Source organism: Armigeres subalbatus, unplaced genomic scaffold (genome assembly GCF_024139115.2).
Source record: "Armigeres subalbatus isolate Guangzhou_Male unplaced genomic scaffold, GZ_Asu_2 Contig857, whole genome shotgun sequence".
NCBI lineage: Eukaryota > Metazoa > Arthropoda > Insecta > Diptera > Culicidae > Armigeres > Armigeres subalbatus.
In genome coordinates, this window is record NW_026943653.1 from 308,728 (window position 1) to 333,895 (window position 25,168).

The following is a 25,168-nucleotide window of genomic DNA, read 5'->3' on the forward strand; positions in this document are numbered from 1 at the left end:
ACTAATTTCACCGGCCGCGCCCCATTTTGGTGACTGTTGGGAACGACTGAATCAGTGAAGAAAGTTCTCGATCGAATTAAGCCGTAACGACTCCCGACTGATGAGATTTTGCGCAACATGCTACTGGAATGGGGGGTTGAATGTACCGTCCCTAGGCACGAGCTCTGGGACATTGCCGCCTCGCAGCTTAGTGTTCATTAAGCACTTGTTAACTGCGAGGTTTCTAATCCAAATAACCATTTATGCATTTGTATATCATGAGGCTAATACGATGATACTTAAGTCCAGGGAAGTCGAGACGATATTCAAACTGAAACTAGACCGGCACCGGAAACCGAACCCAGACACTTTCATCGTGGTCTTGCTTTGTAGCTGCTCGTCTTACCACTAGGCTAAGTAGGGCCCCAGCCATGCAACACAGACAACATATTTAGACATGCAAATGTATTCACAGACAAACAGACAATCAACATAGACAAAGACAAAGATATAAACTCGGACCTTAATGTACTTTAAATATTGTTCTCCTCAGGGATTTTTTAACCGCACCCTACCCACAATAAACAATGAATCGCCTGCTTTGAGCGTGCTTACAGCGGCACACTAAGGGTCTGTCTCAATTGGATAATTAAACTGAAATTAAACTTAAAAGTGACATTTCAATAATTACCAAATAACCCTGCTCGCAGAGCAAGATTACTTTTGACAGATATCGAATCATTTTCCATCGATGTCCTATTGGAATTGCTGGGTAGCACCAGCCATTCTTATAACGGGGTGATTTTTTAATTTTCGAACTGTCACTTTTAAGTTTAATTCTCCAAATGAGACAGACCCTAAGAGTTAACTTTGGTAAATCAGTATGGCGGAAGGCATCTAATGTTTAATATTTCGAAAATAGGCAATTTAATCGAAAAAATATTTGGTAGGCGTAGTAGCGGACACCTTACTGCATAACTGGTACCAAATAGTTTTTCGTGAAAAGCTCCTACTGTTGAGAAAACCCGCGTTAGATGTCTTTCGCCATACAAATTCCTGGTGGTTAACTCATGCTGGCTATTTTGCGCATATACTATAGCGCCTTGATGTGATAGCGGCGAGTAGCAAATCAGCCACTGCCAATAATTCATTCAAAACAAATCTGGGTTGCATTTTGTACTGTTAGAAAACCGCAAATTTTCCGTTGCTTCGAAAGCAACAATACTTTTATCGATAGAAATCATATATTCAAAAGATAAACTTTTTTTGTTGTGTACACCGAAATATTGGGAACGATAAAAAGCTTTTTCTATCATATACATAATGCTTATCAATGGACCACATGTAGAAATCCTTTGCGGGCCTCATGAAAAGGCTTCAAGAGCATCATGCGGCCCGCGGACCACACTTTGAGGACCATTGATTTAAATGGTCAAGTTTTAGCTCATTTAATGGCAAGAGATGTCCAACGAACGATAAAATGGCAAAACACCATTTGGGATTCTGGTAAATGTAATCTAAGGCTATAGAGTTAAAAGCCTGTTGTGGAGGTAAACAATATATTTACTTACTTGGCCATCATTTTTCCTAGGCTGGATTCCTTTTCCTGCAGTACCTTCCGATAAACTTTCTCCGTCCGTCCAGTAACGTTATCCCAATTATACAAATTTGCTACAATGTTGTTCCTCTCAAAAGGACAAGGCGCTACACATCTTTTCAAATCGCGACACACTCCTATCGTGCCATCTATACTGCCGTTAAGATACATGTATCCAATATGTTTCTTCTCAGCTTCTCTTCTAATAGCAACCATCAAGCCACGATACACGGACTCTACCGTTGGTTCCGTCAGAATGATTAAACTGTCCGGTAGCACTTCCGGGATTCCTCCAACCCGCGTGGAAACCACTTGCATTCCACAGGAAGCCGCCTCCACTATTGCCATGCAGTAAGCCTCAGTCAACGAGGTGTTCAAAAAGATGTGCCCTTGCGCGAGGACGTCCCTCACCTGACTGTGCTCCAACGCACCCAGCATCGTTACCCGGTCCTGCATGTTATTCTTCTCGCGAATCTCCTCCAGCAACGCCCGCTTTGGTCCATCGCCCCCCACAATGAAGTGGATATTGGGACAATGTTTGAGCTTTGATAAAATCCCTGCCAACAGATCGACTCCTTTGCGGTAAACTAATCGCGAAACTACCACCACATTGATTCGGTCCGGATCCGTTGGTCGTTGGCACGGGTTCGGGGTGAAGTGTGCCGTGTCAACAGCATTTGGTATCACCGAGACCTTATCCTGGTGTACTTTGGCTCGAAGCACCGTATTTTCTTTACCTGGAATATGAATAAAAATACATAATTTGATCATTATTCAGAATTTAAAGGATTTCTCAATTTGAATATACGTTTGATGCCGGCAGCTTTCCTTAATAATGTATAAAAAATGTGAGTGTTGTAGCTGTCGTAAAACGAATATGCATGTTGCTGAGTATAAGTTTGATTTTATTTTTATTATGGACTTCTGGGTCTATTGTTTCGATTGTAAAAAATTCTAAAAATTTCTGAACTGACTAATTGAAGAACCAATAACATAAAAATGCAATACTACAAAATAGACACACATGCACATAGACAGACGATTGACTAATTCGTCGAATGGAAAGAAAGCTTACCCGTATGAGATACACAAATGCAGTGATTGCAATTCGCGAGCGAAATCTCCAGAAATTTGTTAGTCACCACGGCAGATAAATCCGCGAAGCCGAAGAGACTGTGATCGGTAAACACTGACTACAATTTGTTAATTGGAATTATTCAAAGAAAAAACATCCGAATTTAAATATCCTTACCCTCAAACCGAGCAGTTGTCCTACGTTCATTGCTTCGTGTGCTAGCGTGCTGAATGCCGAATGGCCGTGGACAATTTCGATTTGCTCGCGGATCAAAATGTATCGCAGCAGTGGAATATTGCAGATCATGGTCGGCAGGATGACTTGATTGTAGAATACCTTTATGGGAATGTAATACACCTTCAGCCCGTTGGTCATGTAGCGGATACCCTTCCGGTCACCGTACGAATGGGTCACGATTATCACTTTGTGACCACGGGAGAGCAAACATTGGGACAGATTGAAGATGTGTTCCTCCACTCCACCCATGTTCGGGTAGAAGAAATCCGAAGCGATGCTGGGGAGCATTATGTTAGGATCAATAGAATAAGCATATTTGAAGGTCTTACCATATTCTCATGCTTCGGAACCGTATCAACACAAGCACTAGATTCAGTGGATCATATTTTTCGCAAAAAACTGCTGACTATCTTCTACAGGTTTTTGATTTTCCGCACCCAAGTCCACGCATGTGAAGCAGGTGACATGAGATGATATCGGCAGAGCAAAAAGGAAGATCAAACAGATCAAAACAAACAAAAAAGTACACGGAAAAGATAGAGTATTGATATGATTGATATTGAATAAGAAAAGGTCATACTCTTTTTCATACGTGACGTCAGAAACGTCAAACAAGTCAAACGTCAAACATGCACTCATCTTTTGTCGCACTTGTCAGCTTATTTCCTTTCACTTCAAGCTTGGACCTCCTTGTCTGGCAACAGCAAACACCATACAAATGGCGACTTCTCTCTCGGAATAAGTGATGTTCATTGACTGCGCTCCTACTTTCGGTCCAGTTTTTCGTTGAAAAATTGTGCAATATTGCATCGGCGACCCAAGGAACAAGTGAATCCGCGTAGGTGCATCCCGTCGCAAGCTCGGAACGGTGAAGGTGTCGTGTTTACAACGGTGGAAAGTGCATTTTTCGTTTGGTGAAAAGTGAGGAATTTTCCCATCAGCCGAAAGTGCTACCCTCGAATGAGAGTGTGTGCGTAAGCAGCAGCATCAGCAAATTTGAAGAGTTCCTTTGGATGGTGTGAATCAGCTATACGATCAGCGTGTGCTAGAAAAGGAAGGAGGAATAGTGTTGGGTGTTTTTGTGTTTACTGCTAAGTGTGCGGGGGTGGTGGATAGTGGCACGCGGTGGTACGACGAAGCAGAAGCAGTAAACTGGAAGAGACAGGAGAGTGAGAACTTGGTCCTCAGTTGTGAGTGACTGCGATAATCATCATCATCATCACCTCGGCTCCCAACTGGGTGTTGTTGCAGATACGGTGAGTTGTGTTTTTTGGAATGTTTTTACAAATCCTTGCCATTGCATTGCCATTCGATACACTGGAATATTTAAAATCTAGATAAATACTATAATGAATTAGCATATTTGTCTTAACTTTTGTAAGCATTCACCGATAATCATAAAATATCAACAGTGTCAAAAAATCTTTAGAAGTCCTATTTATTGTTTTCAGAATTTCAACAAAAATTCTATTGCATTTCCACGAACTACTAAAATTTTACCTAAAATTTTCACGTGAAATTGTTTTGAAATTTCACGGTAACTTTTTCTATTTCCAAAGTGTATTTTTAATAGTTTTGAAGCTTCATGAAATTCCTCTTATTTTCAACATAAAATCTCTTATTCAACTGGAAATCCCTCAGCAACTCTGAAATTCCAAGCCATTTTTCAACTTCCACAAAAAAAAAATCTTCTAAATTTTCAAAGTAAATTCCTAAAAAATTCTACAAGAATTCTTTGGAATTCTTTTGGATTTCCACAGGCAGTTCTTTTAAATTTTCACCGCAAATTCTTCCAACTTTCTAAAAGAAATTGGTTTAAATTTCACTATATTTCTACAGTAAAATCCTTTGAATTTTCACAGAAATAATCCTTTGAATTTCAACAAGGAGTTCCCTTGAATTTCTACAGAGAATTGCCCTGTCTTTCTACTCGAAATTACCATGAATTTGCATGACAAATTGCTATGAATTTCCATTGATTTTTTTTCCTTGAATTTTCTCCCTTTAAAATTCTTGGTTTCTATTTTTGAGGAAATTGGGAACCTTCCTATAATAAATCCTCATCAACATTATCAGTTACCTAAACAAATGCTTCGTTATTTCAAAGTCGCTACTGCTAGAATAGTCAAGTTAAAGGTGAAGGATAGAAATGAAAACGGCATAGAAGTCCATTTTCTGTTCTAGCCTGAGACGAGACAATCTTATGTGGCCGGTTATTTTATAATATGTTTCAAAGGGAAACAGTCTGCGTAAAATAAAAGGTCAAGCAAAATAATTTATATGGGATCCAACACTTCACACAAAACGCTGCTGGATACATCTGATGGATCGTAAAAGCCTAAATGACATCCTGATGCTAGTTGTTAAGTTTTTTGTTGTCTCAGTAATTATAAATGTACCTGAACCGGATTTCAGTAACTTGTAAAAAGCTCGTTTTTTGTTATAAAATTAAAATCGTTGGAAATCTCGAGACATTAATTAATATTATAGAAATCGCTTTTTAATTCCATCCTATTTCGAATATCAAAATTTCGATTTTAAAATCATTTTGGTTCGGCAGTGTTTTTTTTATTAATTGTTAAATGTTAAAAAAATCTATTAGGTATTTGAAAACCAAACCTTGAATTCAATCTACTCCAACAAATCCCGTCTAAAATATATTTAAAAAAAACTATTTTAAAGTGGCAGTAACTGTTTTCGTAATTCTGATATGACTCGTATAAAATCCATCTAGATTTGAGAATCCTTGAAACACTTTCCATTGTTGATTAAGATTTTCTATGAAATGAATTCAATTTCTAAAGAATTTTTACATTTCTCGACCATATTAGTCTTTCAATTAAGGAATTTCAATATTGATTACATCCACAATCAACCAGGATAGATTATTACGAAACAATCACGAAGCTCTGGGATATTTTGGAATTGGCAATTTTTGCGGATGTTCCAGATGTTCCGAAGGCCCGTTTCTGGGGCATTTGGAGGTCATAGAAGACATTTACTATTTACATCTCCAGAATAAATGGTTACGAAAAAATCGCAAAGCTCTGGGATGAACTTTTAGAATTGGCCACTTGTTCCGGATCTTCCAGATGGCTTTCCGATTACCGCTCTAGGAATAAAATTGCCCAGTAATGACGTATACACGATGGCAAATACACTTGGGATCATCAGAGCACATGTTTGCAAATAATTTTAAGTTTCTTAACACGAAACTCGAAAATTAGGTGCCAAATTGAGAAGCTCAAACAGTACCTCTTTAGTACAGGTTCCCAGGGGACTAGAGAGCTCAGTTTGGATGAATCATCTCATGGGCTTAATCTAGGAACCTACAGCTTTCATTTGGTGCTAAAGATCGAAAATCGGTTGAAATTTGAAGTTTTGTGATCGTGATGAAATCTTGGGTCCAAATGGACCCCAATGCACAATGTGTCACTTTTTTGTGGCACCTTTCCTAGATGTCACTGGAAGCTGATTTTCTCAGCGAATCTCAGTTTCCGAAAGTTATGAAGGGCAGAATTTTTCATATTTTTATCTCGTTGCGTTACAAAGTGGACCCCAAGTGGAAATAAACCCCAATGCACTAGGAAGGTTAAAACAATTTTGGAACGAAAGAGATTAATAAGCTGTTTATTGTTTTGTAAATCCTTTCAATTTTTTTATATTTGGTTTAGTTGTACAAGAAAAGGTTGTAATATTAGATTAAATGCACAATTTTTATTCGAAACCACTCAGCTTTTGATGCATTTTTTTTATAACGATGGTAGAACAGGTGTACCAAAAGTCCACGAGACGCCCCTGATTATATATATTATATATTAACTTACTTACCTGATGGGCTACACCTCCGTGAATCGCAAGTCAATCCCATCTGTATATGACATCCATATGCAGATGGGACTGACTTGCGATTCACGGCAGTACAGCTCCTCGATAAGACTACACCAAATGGAGTATCCTCCTCCACTGTATGCGATCTTGGGCTAATCGTATCCAGTCGTTGACGTAAAGCGTCCCCAGGTTATCTTCAACGGTGCTTCAACTGCAGAAGGCCATAGTGTATGTGGCCTTCCCACGAGGCATACGGTATTTTCAGGGTTCTTAATATTACCTTCGCTTGACGCTTTTACGGCATATGAACAACGTATCCAGCACACCGTAATCTATCGTGCAGCATAAGCTTAACAATATTCAGCTCTTTTTACACCTGGTGTAACTCGTGTTTCATGTGACACCGCCAGATACCGTTCAGGCCTGGTAGCGGGTCACTTTTTAGTGACTTGGTCACTTTTTTCGGGCAAGTCACTAAAAAGTCTCTTTTTTCAACCACAAGTCACTAAAGTCACTTTTTCTCGCAAAAAGTCACTATTTTCAACTATTTTGAAAATAATTGACTAAGATTTTTTAAAAATAAAGTCTTATGTATCCGTCGGATGATGTTTTGATCATGGCGGAAATGAAACTACGGATCTTGGAAAAATGATCGCTCAGAAACTTCGCCAGCCATTCAACTCGCTGCTCTTATTCGCATTTCACCCGTAGCTATAACTATATACAATCATGCAAGCAGGAGACCTGCTGATTTAGATTTTGTTTTAAAGCTTAAACTTTATACAGTAGGGGAAGGTGGGAAGACGTAATTTCTTGGGAGACTTAATTCTCCGCTATTTTACCGAGAACTATACTGCCGTGAATCGCATATCTGTCCCATATTTGCTGGGTTTCCTATTCATATGGGACAAATATGTGATTCACGGCAGTATAGTAGTATTGTTGTAGCGTATTTTTATTATAAATCCTCTAGACAAATGATCGTTATGTGGCAAGTTATTTTTTTGATTGACAACTTTATTTACTCTATTATTTACTGTGTTTTGTCCCTCTTATGTTTTGAAGTGGCCACGTAAAATTGCTAAATGATCTTCACTGATAAAAATGCCAACATCCCACCACATTTTCAGGATAATTGGATTTTGCGATGATGAGGAGACTTGATCCTTGAGACTTGAGAAGTTTGGCAAAAAGATCAAGAAAATATAAATTGTTCTCAAGCGGCTATTTTTTTGTAGATGTGACAGATGTAATGAAGGGTTTGCTCTAAAAACATATTTATTGAGTAGATGTCATAGTTGGAGAATCAAGTCTCCCCAATTTTGAAGAATGCATGCACTATCAAATTCCATAGCAAAAATCGTTCATTAATAACCACAGCAAGTTGGAAAATCTGCGTATTTTGAAGGAAAATTACTTAAAAATTCGGAAAGCATGATGCTGCAGGTCATGCGTTCAATCCCAGGCTCGTTGTACCTGAATCGTCATAATTATTGTTTCGTTTTCTACCAAAACGATCCGTACTGTTGTTACTTTTACACTTAAAATTCCAATAACTTACGTGACACCTATGACAAATCGTAGAGTTCTATGCATCTTTCTTTATTAGATGTTCAGCTAAATTCAGTGAACGTAATTTTCACTCATTCTCACAAAAAGAGAATGCCCATTCACACAGATTTTTGCTTAGAAATCATTTCTCAGAAAAGTAAAATAGGTCTTATGAGTGATAACCATGCTTCGCTCATTTCCAGTGGCGTAAAAATTTGATCTGCTCCCAAGACTACTCATAGTTTGAGTAGTCCTGCTTTTGACTGATATTTAGTAAAATTTCAGTGGGATTAAAAGAGAGGGCAATACAATTTTACTTAGTCACTGAGTAGATTAAAGTTAGCGTGTACGATTTTCGTTTCTCTTCTGAGTTCGTTCTAAGAGAAAATAGTGGTGAGTGAAAGATATTTTCCGCCACAAATTACGAAAAAAAAAAAGATTCTCATTCGACCCAAAAACGCTTAATTTCGTCTCATAGAACTTGCAACTGAAACTGAAAGTCACTATTCGGTCACTTTTTCTGCAACTGAAAGTCACTATTTGGTCCCTTTTTTCGTCAGCTTTGGTCACTAAAGTCATTATTTTGAACGGCATCGGTCGCTACCAGCCCTGCGTTCTAGCGTTTACTGCCGACTATTGTCTGCAGCACCTTACGCTCAAATACTCCGAAATTTCTTCGAGCAGCCTTCCATATTTCATGTCCGTATAAAGCCACCGGAAGAATCAGAAGTTTTTCAACTTATTGGTTTCCATTGCTCGAAAACCTTTGTAGAAGACGGAAACTTTCTAATTACTAGAAATCCCGAGATATTGATATTGATAAAACCGGTAGTTTTATATACAAGTGGAAGAATTTCAAATCAATTATTTTCTTGACACATAGGGCCGCATGGGATCATGGAATAAGCGTTCCTTTCACTTTGCCAGGATTTTGAGAAATGCTATTGACTCATCCAAAGCCAAAATCACGAACACTAATGTCACTGTGTAGGATGTATAAAATAAAAGTGGGTGGTAATCCAGTTACAGCAAAACTATCACAAACACTTTGAGAGGAAAACTTTTGGATCGGAACACATCGAGATAGAGAGATATCGAGATGTAGAATGGCAAAATGTATGTAGATTGGAGGGACCGAGGAAACCATCGACATAGGGAGAGATATCGACTTATCGAGATATAGAACATCGAGATGTAGAGAGTCGACTGTATTTGAAACGCCACCCCCTAGGACCAAGATGAACAAGGACAATAATATATTTTTATATATGTTCTGAACAACAAAAGATTAGGTATTATTTATGCGCTTCAAAATATTAGGTAGTCATGTAACTAAACTACTATTCTTATGTCGGTTTTTCATTATAGTACCCTGGGTGCTGCGGATAAAGCCGTTTTTCTGTTCTCAAGCGAGTAGAGGGATATTTTGAAATCAATCTCATAATTAAAATTATTTTGCAGTTACTTGGCTGTCAAACATTTCCCGCCCTTCGAATTTTTCTTTCGATGCCGTATGAGGGCGCACAAATGCGCGAGACTCTACATACATTCCTAGTCCAATCAGCTGATGAATCTCGTGAAATTTCGTAACGAATGCTTTTTAATTGCATTCCTATTAATTTTCCACTCGAAATATAATGTGAAAATATTTGATACAAAGAATACAAAACTCATACTATTTTATTTTCATTTTTTCCCAAATAATAATGTTTCTCAATATAGGATCTGAAACGAACATAACCACAATCTTCAATGTTTGGCTCCGGCACAATAGGAAAGTTTGGCTTCAGTTTGACAACCAAATCGATTATATTCGCACCACCCAGATAGTGCCCAAATGAGTTTAGACCGATACAAATATTTAAAAACAATTATGTAACTTCCCCCTTGGATTTTAATGCCCAAAAATAATAATTTGAGGGGGCAACAATACAATTTTCGGAAAATGTTGAGGATGTTCAAAACATTCTTCAACGAACCCGAGTTTTTTTTATTTTGTTTCTTTTTTTCTCGTGTACAAAGTATACGTAAAGGCTATAGAATTACTCCAAAACTGAACTTTTGATAGAAGATGCCCGGAGACCAAGGGGTGGGACGCTGAGCACAATGTGCCAAACACACATTTGCTGGATCTGATTCATAGTGTTATATAGTTATATAGTGTTATATAGTGCCGGAGACCCATAGTGTTATATACCTGTGCTCATGCACTTCTTCTAAAATTCCGGCCTTAGCTTAGGCTAGTTCGTCGACTGTCTGGCTGAGATTCATTGCTACGTTGTCACGATTTTTCGGCGGTCGTGCCACAAACTTCTTTAACTCGAATCCTCTTGATTCACTCCGGTTCCGGTGAAGGAAACTTCCGCACTGATAGGGCGCCGTCTACCGGCGGCTATCGCAGGGGACACTTTCGCATAGTGCGCCGACTTCGTCTTTGGGTTGCAGAGGTAGTCCGAGTTCCGGTGGTGGATGACGTCCGCACTGGCGGTGCCTTACATTCCCGAATCTTTCTGCAGCAGGTTGGCGGTTTGAGTGCAGAGGTCGGTCCGACGATTCCGGTTGGCAGCAGGTTTCCGATTCACCGGCGCCCCAACGACCCGAGGCCAAACACTGCTCACTGCGCTGGATTTTCCTCCGAGCCGACGCTTATTTGCTGGTCCCTTCGCCATCTACGCTGCAGCTCTGACAGTATTTGCGTCACTATTCTGCTTACCACATTCCACGTATCTTCATCGTGCCACATTCGCTCTGCGATGTTGTCCTACCTTAGGGCAGGTATTCTTCTACGTGCTTCCGCAAACCTCGGACCTCCGATAAGCCGTGCATTGTCCCACTCCTGCTGCTACTTCACCATAGAGTCAGTCTCACCGTCTTCCTCACATTTCTGGTATCTCTCCGTTGGTAGCAATCGATATCCTCTGCTTGGGTTATGCAGGTTGGAATCATCCCAGCGATAACGCAAACAGCCCCTCGACAAAATGATTCGGTACGCACTCGCCACTCGGATGGCCATTAGACGAAACATGCTATTCAACTTCCTGCGATTACGTTTCGTCTTGAGCGCAGCTCCCCAGGCTGGAACTCCGTACCTCAGTATTGAGGATGATACGATCGCAGGCTGGCGAACACGCTGGCTGCATGCGGTGGAATCGGACCTGGAGCTGAACGTTCGGGGAAACTGGAGGAACATCGCCCAAGACCGACGATTATGGAGCTCTACAATACAGGTGTAGGTGTATCGACGCTGTAGCAAACCAGCTATCCAGGTAGGTACGGTCGCTAGAAGAAGCCTATTGCTGCCTTTCGGTCCACCGACGTTTGGCATGATCCTTGGAAGCGCAGTGACCATTTACGCCGCCTTTTCGCAGGAATTAGCTACATGGGTGTTGAAATTCAACCGGTCGTCGATCATCACTCCTAGGTGTCTCAAAGCTCGCACGGACGGTTTCTGCATCTTCGCCCTGCAGTCCTAACCCCTCTCCGAATCGTCGGTAGCCGTGTTCCGTATCGGATCGCACGGTGATCGCTATCGAATGTAGTCCTCACAAACTGTCCAGATCATGTCACCTCAACGTCACGTCAATGATGGACTCTGCGACATTACTTTTTGGATCTTCCACTTATCCGAAAAGTAGCCATTCGCTAGACAATTCTGTAGCACCATCCTAAATGAATGTGGAAACGCCAGTGTCGCAATTTTTTTAGCAACGTTTGGAATTCCATCCGGACCCGGAGCTTTCTTCATCTTCAGACCGTTCGCCACTGATGACAGCTCGACGTTGCAGACTGGCATATCTGCAATGGTGACTCGGTATTCATCTTCGTACGGTATAGGCTGCCATGTCGTAGAATCATGCTGCTGGAAAACGTCAGGCCCTGAGACAGGCAGCACGAAGATTGGCAAGAGATTCGGTCCACCAGTAATTTGGGCGTCGACTGTTCAATGGCTCCAGTTCCCTCGGCATCAACGCATCGCAAGCACTCGCTAACGTTTCCATCAGTTCAACTTCTTTCAGATTTGTTGCGTCGCTGTTAACTCGAAGTGCTTCGATGAATAGCTCCTTGTCAAAGTCATTCGTCTTCCATCTTCGCCCTGCAGTCCTTATCCCTCTCCGAATCGTCGGTAGCCGTGTTCCGTATCGGATCGCATGGTGATCGCTATCGAGTGTAGTCCTCACAAACTGTCCAGATCATGTCACCTCAACGTCACGTCAATGATGGACTCTGCGAAATGTACTAAGTCTAACGGTATCTTCGTTGCTCAGTCTGACTTCCAGATTTGCAAGCGCCTCCAGCAAACTGTAACATTTGGCGTTGGTCAGTCTGCTTCCACATTTCACTGCTGAAGCGTTGAAGTCGCCTCCGGTTTTCGGCCGATCAGCTTCTCCGTGAGTGCGTCCAGCATCCAGGCATACTGCCCCAAGGTGGACCTAGCAGCTAGAAGCAGCTACACACGAAGATCACGTTAATTTTGGCGATAACGAAATTTTAGCTAGAGCTGTCTACCACTCAAACTTTCATTACTGATATGTTTTTGTCTTTCTCGTACAACAAAGTTGTACCGAAAGGCTATCATTTCACTACGAAAACGAACTTTTTATAGAAGTTTCGGAGACCCATAGTATGATATACCAATCTACTCAGCTTGAGGAGCTGAGCAAATGTCTGTCTGTCCGTGTGTATGTATGTGTGTGTGTGTGCACAAAAGCTAAGAAAAACATTAGACAACTTTGCATATAGTAATCTTTAACCGATTTTCTCGCAACAAGTTGCATTTGACAGAAAGCAAATTCTAGTTGATCACTATTGAATTTGGTAACGATCGACCGTTGCGTTTAGAAGTTATTAAGAAAATTATACATCGCACTATATTAGTTCCATATAAGGTTGGTCTCTTGACTGAATGCGAGAATGGCAGTATCACTACTCGGTGAATTAAATTGTCCTTTTTTAAATTTATAAACCTTTTGCTTGTGTTTTTTAGGTTTCTAATATGTCGGTTCAACCAAATTGAGTCTTTATTATTGTTATGACGTTTTCGCTTTATAGGAGTTTCGTGATATTATTTAAAATAATAGTCTGTGAAAATGTCAACAGCTGTAACGACATTTTCTGCATTTCCTAAAGCTATTTGCTTATTTAAACTTTCTCAAATTCTCCGAATATTGTCATAGTTTCTTGTTTTGAAACATTATATATTATTCCCAATTAAATTGGATTTGTGAGCTTTGACATCAAGAGCTACTCTCTATTAAACTATATAACTTGTAGTCTGATTCACTGATTAGCCTATAAAAGGACATAAGCATGGTAATATAGGGGAAGGTGGGAAGACTTGATCCCCGGGGAGACTTGATCACTCCCTGTTTTATCGAGATCTAAAGTAGTTTTGTTCTAGCGTATTTTTCAGTATAGATGCTCTAGACAAATGACCTTTATGTGGCGAGTTATTTTTCGGATTGACAATCCTATTTATTCTACAGGGCGGTTTGTATGTTTTGACCTTCCTAAAGATTCTTTTATTGGCCACGCAAAATTTGAATAATTTTTCATAACAATGACCAAATGCTTTCGTTTTTTCACAGCACAAAGCCATAAATGTGCTTAATGATTTGTACTGATGAAAATGTCAACATTCCATCAAAGTTTTAGGATATTTGGATTTGAAGTTATTGCCTCAATATGAGGACATTTGATCCCCCATTAGTCACCCATACAAAAATTTGGCGAAAAAATTAAAAAAAATATAAATCTGTTCTCAGGCTTTTAATTTTTTGTAGATTTGACAGATTTGATGAAGGGTTGGCAAGAAAAATTATTTATTGCGTAGATATCATAGAAAGGGGATCAAGTCTCCCCAAATTTTAAAATTGCATGTGCTGTCGAATTCAATAACAAAAATCGTTCATGTATACGCACAGCAATTCAAAAATTGCGCGTATTTTGAAGGAAAAATATTTAAAAAATCTGAGGGCACCTTTCTAATTTTATCAAAGCAAGTTCTTGGAGAGGGATCAATTTCCCCCGAATATTTTAAAAGTAGATTTTTGACAGCACTCTAAAAAATCGATTGTGTATCAATAACAACAATAATTTAAGGACTGTCATACATCAGTAAAGTTAAATACTATATTTCTTAGAGACTCTGTGTGGAAATCGCGTATGTTTATTTATTTTTGGCTGTGATACATCGGAAATCAGAAAAGTGGATCAAGTCTACCCAGTCTCCCCTACTGTCAGGAATCGCATATGTTCCATGCGAGTAGGAAACCCAGCAAAGAGTAGACAAATAAGCTTCTATTAAGTTAAACAAAAGATATTTTAGTTACTAGATAAAGATGGTTGCTGTCGTCGCTGTCCGGAACATCTTTTGCTGGGGAGGATAGGGGAGCTGAATGTCAAAGAAGGAAAATCCATACGATTTGACAGCTTGGTACCCAACATGTTCCGGACAGCAGAACAAAGGGAACCGAAGCGACAATCTTTATCTAGTAACTAGAATATCTTTTAGTTAAACACATTACTGCATATGGATATTCTTCAAATGACAGGAATGGAATTCTCCGTGTAAAATCAGAGCTCGGATCGGAGTCGCTCAAACTTGGTCCGGCACTCAGCGGCCTTTGAAGAGAAAGGTAGCGCCCAGCTCTCTCCCGCACCGTTCTAGAGGCGATATTTCGATTTTTCCGACCCGTTCGGCAGAAAGTTAAAGCTACGGGCCAAGTAATGATGGCACTACGCTACCGATCGAACCGTGTGTAGCGTAGGTATACAGAAGCAAAAAGCAAACACGAGAGAATAGCGAACAAAACGGTAGTGGCCGCGCCGCCAGCAGAATCACATATCGCGGAAGACGGGGAGACGACATCTGACCGCTGCATCCCACCAGTGCCAGTGCAGCAGTCGGTAGAAAAGTCAAAAGAGTTTGACGTTTTTCATTTGAGAAGTTATCGCCGGAGTGTGGGGTCCTTAGCTGCTACTTAATTTCGAACGGGTTCGAACCCGGAATCTGAACGATACTCAAATCTCAGTGGAAGGATGAAGTTCTGGGTGGTGAAAAATGTCAGATGAAGCAAAAACCAGTTAGTGACCAGCATCTCTGTTCAGAAGAAAAATGTAGGTGTGTTCCGCGAGACGACGACGACAACGAACGGAAGACGCAGGATAAAACGGGGATTATACGCTTTAAATTGCAGGAAATCCCAGCAGGAACCAACGAGATGAAGAAATTGCGTTGAAAAGTAGGTTGGTTTCGTTTCGTTCCGGAAGCTGTGTTCTTCTAGCGGTAAAGGAAGCGAACCGGATTGCGACGGTGACGGGGTGAAAAGTTTATTACGATTGATTTTTCGCTTCCGGTTTGTTCGGGTGGGGAGGGTCGCGTCCGTCAATGTGACATTGCAAGGAGTGGAGTAATTTCATTCTTCGGTTCGTGGTTGCGGGTACAGACAGTCAGTCGTAGCGGAAACAGGATTGAATCGGGCGCAGTGCCTGAAGTTTGAAAGTTCCTATGGCTTGTAGGATGCTTTAAATTATAAATCACTACCGAGACCGCTGATGATCATGATACTGCATCTCACGAAAAACGATTGTCTGGAAATAAATTTGTACACATAGGATAGCATGTATAGCATGGTGAAACAGTTTTAATAAAACTAAATTACTGTATTTGAAATCTTTTTATCAGTCTATGAAGACTTATTAAGAATTTATAGTACATTTGTTTTGTAGTTTAAAATATATTATTAAGAAGTGGTTCTACCGTTAGGTGACCTGCTATCAAGTCTTTTTTTGTGCTTACACAAAAGTGATATAATATGATTGCAATAAGATTGTCTGACTCTTACTAATCTAACTAAAAAAATGTGATTTTTCCTTAAACTCCTAGCTGTACGAGCATGTTTCTTTGAAGTGTACAAATTTTCTTTTAGTCTGGTACTGATGAGACACAGTGAAACAGCAACACACCGTCATCGTCATTGCCATCGTTGATAGCAAAAACAGCAACGATAACAACAAAAACAACGATAGTAGCATTGGCTCACAGTGTAGCTGCTTCGCGTATATCAGCGTGAGAATGAAGTGCGCCTTGTGTAGGTATCTGTGCACGTCTTTCGTGTCCATATGTGTGCACGGTGTGTCTTATGCCAAGGAATAAAAAGAATGAGAAGTGCCCCCCTCTGTCGGGTATGCATCCCTTCTTTGCCGTCGGGGGACGGAGCACATAGTGCCATATTCATCTCACACCGGAAGGAAGGTGCAGATCGTATCTGGGTTACGTTACAGAATAAGATGAAAACGGTGAAAAATAGGTAAGGAGTTGGCTGACATAGGATCAAAGTGCTTCCCTTCAAGGGGAACCTAGATACGGAACTTGCAGTGCGGAAGACAAGTGCGCGAAGGCTCGGTGAAGTTGCTGTTGGAGTGGTCTTACGCGGGAAATTGCATAGATGCCAGTAAAATAGAAGGTACAAGTTTTAAATTGTTTGCTTTTTCTGCATCCTAAGAACGTGTTTGCAGCTGTGTCGTCTGCTGTCGCTATTTTTCTTTTCCGTACACTAAGTGTATGTGACTCCACAATTATACTTTATACAATTATACAATTATACTTTCACCGAGAAAAAGTTTGCGTTCAACGAAGGGATCACATACTTTTAGCCCTATTGAAGACAAGCGTTTGCCTTTAAAGAAAATTTAAATTCCATAAATTTAAATCCCAAACGATTTAGAAAAACCTTGATCTTACTTGATTAGATGAAGTTTGCTTTTTTCATACAACTGCCCCCTACTCTGATGGATACACTATGCCTTTGCTCGCAAGACTAACTGGAGCTCCCGATTGTGTTTCTATATTAGATACTATAGTAATAATCTCTAACAGTAAACTATATGCCTAATTCCATTCACGCCTTTGACAACGAATGACATGAACGGCCACTTCTTTCTAATTGGTATTCCCAGAAACCAAAATAGAATCTACAATGAAACATCAAACGTATGCTTAAAACAGTAATTTAATCCTTCGTCTCAACTTGAAAAGGATGTGCTTCTCTATAAGCTTAAATTCTAATTGTTTTTGAAGAAGGAGTCATCTACTCTTTTGCCTTATTATTAAAAAAATGCGTAAAATACGCAGAAGGAAAATTTTCGGGCAAATGCATATTTAAAAAAGGCATCTTCGACTCGTTTTCCTTAATTTGGGCAAATGCGGGATTTGAGAATGGCGTCATCTACACTAATGCCTGATTCAGTCATTTGTTTTTTGCGAGCAAATGCATATTTCAAACGTAATGTGTATGAACGGGTCATCTACTCGTTTACCTTATTCCGGAAAAATTTGTGCTTTTCAAGAAGGAATCAATTTTCCCGAATAACAACTCCCCGAGAATAAAGCATCTCTTGCATTATCACAAGAGATAAAACTTTCTTTAGATAAACACGTTTGCACAGTACGATGACCGCATTTCATGTTAATTTACTTAAGTAATATTAAGTAATTACCTCATGGGCTGTCCTTAGACAGGGTGTCTATTACCTGGAAATCCCAGGGAATTTCTGACACAATCAGGGAAATATCAATACCCGGTAAACAATACATTTCAAAAGATTAAAATGATCCACAACTTTGAATAAATATAGGTACCAATCAAATCATACAATTAGAAATGAATTGAACATTTGGTCGGGGTCCAGCCAAAACGCACCAAGTGGCTTTTTGACTGACTTGTGATATTTTGTTCGTATAAGGACAACGGAAATCGTTTCATATCAATTCAAGCGTACATTTGCAATAGGATATCCTCATTTATTGGATTGTGGGATATCCGATACGATTTGCGATCAATTAAATCTGCTAAACGAAAGTTTGGGCAGAAAAATGGGTAATTTTTCGTTGGCGATTGGTGTGTTTTGGCTGAACCCCAACCATTTAAGGGTCGTTGTTTCGATCAATTTTCAAAGAAATTTTTGGAGGATTTTCCAAAGGAATCACTAAAGGAGTTTACATAGGAATTATAAGCGTAATTTTCTCAAATATTCCTGGAGAAATTAACAAGATGAGTCCTGCACGCTTAAATGAATTACATATTTTTGTGTTCCGTTCACACAAAACGGGCCTCTCCTAGAACAACTCATATTATGAGTAACTACCATGTTACTCATTTTTGTTTAACCGATGGCCGACGACTTTCGGTGAGTACATTTCACACAGCGATAGAGCAGTCGAAAACCGGACCTAACCTGAATTGTATGATTTCAAATTAATGTTAAAGGAAACCAACTTTTCTATACTTATTCAGAGGCTTCTACAATCGTTTCGATCAACAAAACAAAGTGCGATGATTGTATTCGCTCATTTTGTTGTTTCGCCATCGAAGCAAAAGGAAAAACCTTCGAAAAAGTACGTATCCTTGCGGTGCACACGTTCGCAATCATAGCGATCCGAAGGGACTTTGACAGTTCGAGGCAAACTCACTTACACATATCATGCGTATGTGAGACAGTACACAGCGACTGCTCGTGTCTCACACAAAATTTTCAATCATTGTGAGAGTCGGTCAAGGCGTCGCCGTGATATGTGAAAATTATTCATGCGATGTGTACTTGACTTTAAGCGTGTGGAGGAATTTTAAAAAAATCAGGAGGAATTCCCGAATGGATTTTTAAGGAACTCCCAAAAGAGAACTTGAGGAGAATTTCGAACAAAACAAAAATAAAGAAATTTGTAAAGGGTTTTTGCTAAAGGAAGTTTCGAAATAATTCTCGAAGGAATTCCTAAAGGATATTTCCATTGATTTAAAAAGGTATTCTCGAAAAGAATCATAAAAGAATTTACAAAAAAAAATCCTCAGAGGGATTCTAGAATATATTTCCCAATCAATTTCTCATAGATTTTTATAGAAATTCACTAGGTTCGAGAGAAAAATAAATGAAATGTCTAGTAATGTCCAAAAAAGCTACTGGAGAAATTTTCAAAGAAATATCTGGAACACTTTCCTTAAGAAATTCCAGAAATAATTTCTGGAGGAATTTGTTATTATTTCCAAAGGAATTTGTATAGGAATTTTTCAAGGAATCTCTAAAGCAAATTTCTGAATGAGTTCCTGAAAAATCCAATAGTTTCGGAAGCATTTCCAGTAAAGGCGTCTAGTACTCATACGCTAGTGGCGCTGTAACCATTAAAATTATTTTGCCAAAATATTCCGCCAGAAATAAGTATAAAGATAAGCATGTTTTTCATATATTTTCATCGTGTTTGAGAATCGAGTCTCGAAAATTTTACTAGGCACCTGTTTTCCACCTGAACTTTCGATTTTTGAGTGAATTGTGTACACATCTAATGATTTTGACCTTCGAATCTATAAAGGCACAACTTTTTTATATGGGGCTCCATACAACAGTCTTGCCTTTTATAACTATTTCCAACAGAAACGCGTATAAGTAGAATATATGCATAAATGTAACTTGAATTGTAATTGTAATTGTAATTGAATAAAAATTCCAGTCATTTTAGGACTGCTGAAAAAAAAATCAGCCCAATCAAATCGCTAAGAATCGAGATATTGACCTCTCAACATGGCCATTTTGTATGGAAACCGAGCTTGTCTTTATACTTTTTTACACCAGTATGCTTCTAAAAGCTTAGCTTGGCCATTTATTGTCCATCATGTTGTAATGCATGCAGGACCGGATTTAGCCGGAAGGGGGCCCCGGGGCCGACGGTATGCGGGGGCCCCAAAATGTACAAAAAGGTTGGTTTTGGTACATAATATTTGTGGGGGCCCGGGGCCACGGCCCCCCCCCCCCCCCCCCCCCCCATAAATCCGGCCCTGAGTGCATGTTTAGGTTTCAGCACCAACATCGGTAGCGGTACTTTGGTCTAAACAAACTAGATGTTGGCCACGGGGACGGGAGCGACATTAGCAACCTCATACTTTTATACCCAAATAATTTTCTGAAGAAATGAGTAAGAAGCTCTGAAAGAATTGCCGGAGAAATTCCCAAACAAATTTTCGAGATCGATAACTAATTTTGTTGTTGTGGAATCGCCTAATTATGATAACTCAGGTTGATAACCTTTTGATCGTTTTAACGGTTCGAAGATCAAAATCTATTGCAGAAAAATCTTACTGGAAATCAAATCTAAAACTATTCCTGCTGTCGATGAAAGCATATTTTAAACAAGTTGAGTTGCGTGCTCTTGCCTACGCAATGCGGTCGGGTCTGAGCTTGACGACCGACTGGCAAATAGCTTACATAACCTCACTTGATCAGTACAGTTGCTGATGAAGAATGTGTATAGCCGCCAGACATTCTAAATAATCACATGTGGAAGTGTTGGCTTGAGAAATGGATTGCGAGTGATTTGACTATGCGTCCAATTTGGGAAGCTCGTTCAGTAGCCGCTAGGTTGTGAAGGCCGACAGAGGTCCTTCGTAGCTTAGTTGGTTAAAGCACCAGTCTAGCGTACTGTAGGGTCATGGGTTCGAGTCCCATCGAAGGGAAAGTGGTTACCTCCAATACATTTTCCAAATCAATATCTTCCACATAACGTACATATTCACATATGAGTTTTCATAACATTGTAAATTAACGTCCAAGTCGGGTGGTTTAATCCCCGGAAATAGGCAATTAACTTTGATTGAACTGAAAATAAATTGGGTAAAACGACTTATTATGGAAGGGTGAAGCATCGCGTCAAAACAAAAATCATAAGGGTTGTGTACAAGACACGACCGCCCGACATAAACTACGTAAAACAGTTTGGTGAAATGAAAAATCTAGTGCCAGTGCAAGAATACATATTTGCAGCAGCTCTATACAATACGCGCTCGTTATTCTGCTACGAACGGCAACGTAATTCTGCTACGACGTCGTACTTTGAACAAATTCGTCTCGCCTCAATCTTCCTATGTTTAAAATGGTGGCCCTGAGAAGAATCGATTAATTCCCAATAATGCATATTTCGAATCACTAACGACCACACGACCCACGCCATTGGCTGGAATAACAAAACCAAATAAGAATCTTGAAAGAATTAAACTTGACTGCCACTGAAGCCATCCATGCGAATACATATTTGTAGCATCTCCCTCCGACGCGCGCTAGTGATTCTGCTACGGACGCCAGGCAACTTTATGGCGTTTCCAAGCGGTTAATTTGGACTTTGAAAAAAAAAATCGCCTCGCCTCAATCTTCCTTTGTATAAAATGGAGGCCCTGAGAAGAACCGATTTTTCCAATATCCCATATGTATTTGGAATAAAATTTGCTCAGCAACTACGTCGATGCTTAGAGATGTCATACAATCTAGATTAATCGATTACTCTCGATTACTAATCGATTCTTGTCGATTATTAAATCGATTAATCGTTGGGAAATAATCGATTATCATAACAAATAATCGATTAATCGAAGTAATCGATTAATTTGCGACATCTCTACCGATGCTGGGACCGCTCTCCGCGATATTTCAAATAAAATGCCACGCGCGCGGGGGAAAGCAGTTTTCTTATAATTAATAATAATGGCCCATTAGTCCCGCCTCTTTGTTGTCCGGTATTACTGCAAATATTGTGTACCCGTCACACACTCACTAAAGGGGCGTGGCTACAGGTTCAACTTTATTGATTACAAGAAAGCAGCTCTTCCACACGCGCGAGCCATTTCGTTCGAGATGTCGCGATCGTGCCACCATCGGCATCGGCGGAGCTCCTACCGGAAATCTTATTCTCACTGATGGTGTGGGTCGTGCGGTCGTCGTCATCAACATCAGCAGCGCTCAGATTAAAATTTTCTTGTCTGAAGTACTAACGATTGGCTACCAAAGTAAAACTTAATTGCTTGGTGATGGCAGATTCAGGGCTGTTACAAACTAGTCGAATTCCAATCCGCGAAATCCGCGACTGGCAAATTGAAATCCGCGACTGTAGAAACAAATCCGCGACAAACAAAAATATAGTTTCTTACTATATTTGCGAAATCATACCAGAGGCGGACGGGTACGGTTCTAAGACCTACGAATTTTTCAAATCTTGGATAATGTTCACGATTTGAAAAATGATGTCATTACCAGTACGTATGAGAAAATGGATGGGAATTGCTAAGCTTATATAACATGGCAGACTCGACACGTTGTTCATTTGCCGGAAGAGCATCAAGCAAAAATAACATGCACTAGAGGTACCAAAAGAGACCGTAAGTAGGCTTCATGGTAGGTCGCGTACACGATGGTGTTTTGCAATTGAAGTAGAACTCAGGGTACTAAACTTCAGTGCGCCTTTCAGCAATTGGCCCAGGATTAACTGAGTATGTTAATGAATCTATATCGAAGTGAAGCTTAGTAAGCGGAAATAGTTAGATTCTGCCCCCACAACTAGTTCGTAAGTGAGTAATCTCCCAAACGAAGTAGGTTCTTGCCAGGATCAAGCGATTAGCCATCTACAGTGAGCATTACAACGCCGTATGTGCTATCCATCGTAGGAGTCTTTTGGAGTCTCAAGGCTCAAGTTCAGTCAGACAGTTTGTTGCAACTAAGTAATCACGAATAAACTCTCAATGGATATAAGAACAGCGAGGAATTTTGAAGCACAGGTAATGGAACAAAAACACATTGAACTGAAAAAAAAGTTTTTGGAATACGTAATAAAACAAAGGACGGATACCGAATGGTTTGAATGATGCCTGAAATAGTGGGAGTTTTTAAGCATGGTACAAAACTTGACGCAACTGATGGTTGGGCAATGAAAAAAACCTATCTATCGTTCAACCGACGATATTCGGATTTCTGAATATCGCCCTAACCATCGACATGCGATCTGATCCTTTCTCAACGAAAAGAGAGGTCGAACAATCCACAAGGATTTTCTGTTTGGCAGCTGATATTGCCGAGGATGACCAAAACGTGGCATTCCCAACCTAGACCTCAATCCTTCAGCAGCAAGTTAACACACCACCGGAGAACAGCGCGCAAAGAAAAGATTGAAGCTGCGAGACACTCGAGGATGCAGATGAACCAGGTTCCCACCATCCTAGGATAAGGAGTCATACAAAGCGGCAGGAACCCCAGGATAATTTTAATGTGACAATTTTAATTTAAAATAACTGGCGAAGCCCTTGGCTGGCTCACAAGGCGGCCCTTCTGGCCCGGCCTTCCTCTTAATTTCAATTGCTGTTATATGCTATCAGTTCCGTCCCGGCAGTTGCATGTGTGAATATTAATGCGTTTGATCCATCTTTATCGTCGACCCTCTAGGCAGCGCAAATAATCATAATTGTAATCCCGAAATTAGTGGCACAAAACTTCTAGGCAATAAAATAAATAATTCTCGGCATTTCAGTAATCTATAAATGCAATTCAACAGACTTTCTATGTGTCCACTTAAACCAACATCCATATGACTATTAAAAGGTTATTTGAATACCATGTGTTGGATCTTTGATGGATTGCTTATTTTGCAAACGCCCAAATAAAATTAAATTGAGAAAATCGCGATTTTCGCGAGAGTGTAGTTATAAATCCGCGATTTTCGCGACAATGTTTGAAGGAACCGCGATTTTCGCGACTGGAAGGCTAAATCCGCGAAATTCGCGAAAATCGCGAAATCCGCGACTGTTGTAACAGCCCTGCAGATTGTTTTCCATCTGTAGCAGAATCACGAGCGCGCGTTATAGAAAGACGCTGCCGAAAATTATTCGCGTGGATAGTCAGTAACAGTCAAGTGAAATTTCCATCCATGCGAATACATATTTGCAGCTTCTCCTTCTGACACGCGCTCGGACCGGCACTAATGCTATGATTCCGCTACCGATACCAAACAATTATGCTTTGTTCTATGAAAAAAGTTCGTCTTACATCAACTTTCTCAATCACTTATCAATCACTGAATCATTGTTCAAAATTAAGTCCACAGCAAGGAGAGTGATTAAGTGCTAGATAAATATCATATAATTGAGCTCAGAATCACGCTAGAATATTTCACTGAAAAATTTTCTAGTTCCTAGCGGTTGCACTATAGACAAATTATTTCAACTTAACCTTCCTCCCAAACATAATGGTGGTTCTGAAAAGAACCGATTCATTCCCACTTATGTGCCTCACCAACAACAACTACTGGACTGCGCGACAGCCATCCGATGATTCGGCTCTACGCACGCCGGTTATTGCCAGATCCAAAAATGCTGCTTGTAACACGGATGTAAAGATGTACTGCTGTTGTCACGACCGCCACCACCATCGAACGAAAAAATTTCATCCGCACCACCACAGCCGTTGTCGCTGGGACCGCTTCTGGACGCCTTCGTCCGCTTTTTCATGAAATCCAGAATGAAAATGACGCGCGCACGCGAAAAACGGGGCCTTTTATTCACAGGGAAAATGAAGCAGTGGATCAAAAGGCCCGTACCTTACTGGAATCTTATGTCCGTGTTGGGGATTTATGAACGGGATTGATTATTTCTGATTTTTTCACCCGGTTTGGAAAGAAATAACATGTTCAATAGTTTGCTGTTGATAATGAATAGTTTTAATACAATTAGCAAATTGGCGGAAAGTTTCCGAATCTATTAATAAGAATATCTCGAAAATCCGTCGAAAGATAAAGTCGCTATTACCGTTTGAAATCTTACATGATTTCGTTTCGGTCCCCAATTTGGAAATTTTCATTTTGCACCCTGTATCCGTGGCTTCCCCTTAGACGTAGTTTATGTCAAAACTCTTTCAAAATGAACTGATTATTTTTTTAAATTTTACAGTGGTAGAATAAGGTGCTCTTTAACTCTAGATTCGTAAATATTATGTGCTTAATTAATTGTGCTAAACTACTGTAGTTTTGATCCTATTACAATAAAAACAAACTACTGCAATAATAGGACGCAGTTGCCTTTAGTTGCGATATATTTTTA

The 25,168-nt window shown here is 39.9% G+C and overlaps 1 protein-coding gene and 1 pseudogene across 1 annotated transcript in view; one reads left to right on the plus strand and one right to left on the minus strand.

Annotated features, from left to right (window-relative positions):
• Positions 1–3,361, minus strand: part of LOC134204732 (phosphatidylinositol N-acetylglucosaminyltransferase subunit A-like) — a 34,313-nt gene extending 30,952 nt beyond the window's left edge. The window contains exons 1-4 of the mRNA XM_062679531.1: positions 3,218–3,361; positions 2,829–3,165; positions 2,652–2,769; positions 1,551–2,313 (exon numbers count right to left, since the gene is read on the minus strand). Of these exons, the coding sequence (XP_062535515.1) occupies positions 1,551–2,313; positions 2,652–2,769; positions 2,829–3,165; positions 3,218–3,228 (1,229 nt within the window). The 5' untranslated portion in view covers positions 3,229–3,361. The remainder of the gene's footprint in view (positions 1–1,550; positions 2,314–2,651; positions 2,770–2,828; positions 3,166–3,217) is intronic.
• A 12,887-nt stretch (positions 3,362–16,248) lies between these two features.
• The window catches only part of LOC134204730 (catenin delta-2-like), a 109,716-nt pseudogene continuing 100,796 nt past the window's right edge, over positions 16,249–25,168 (plus strand).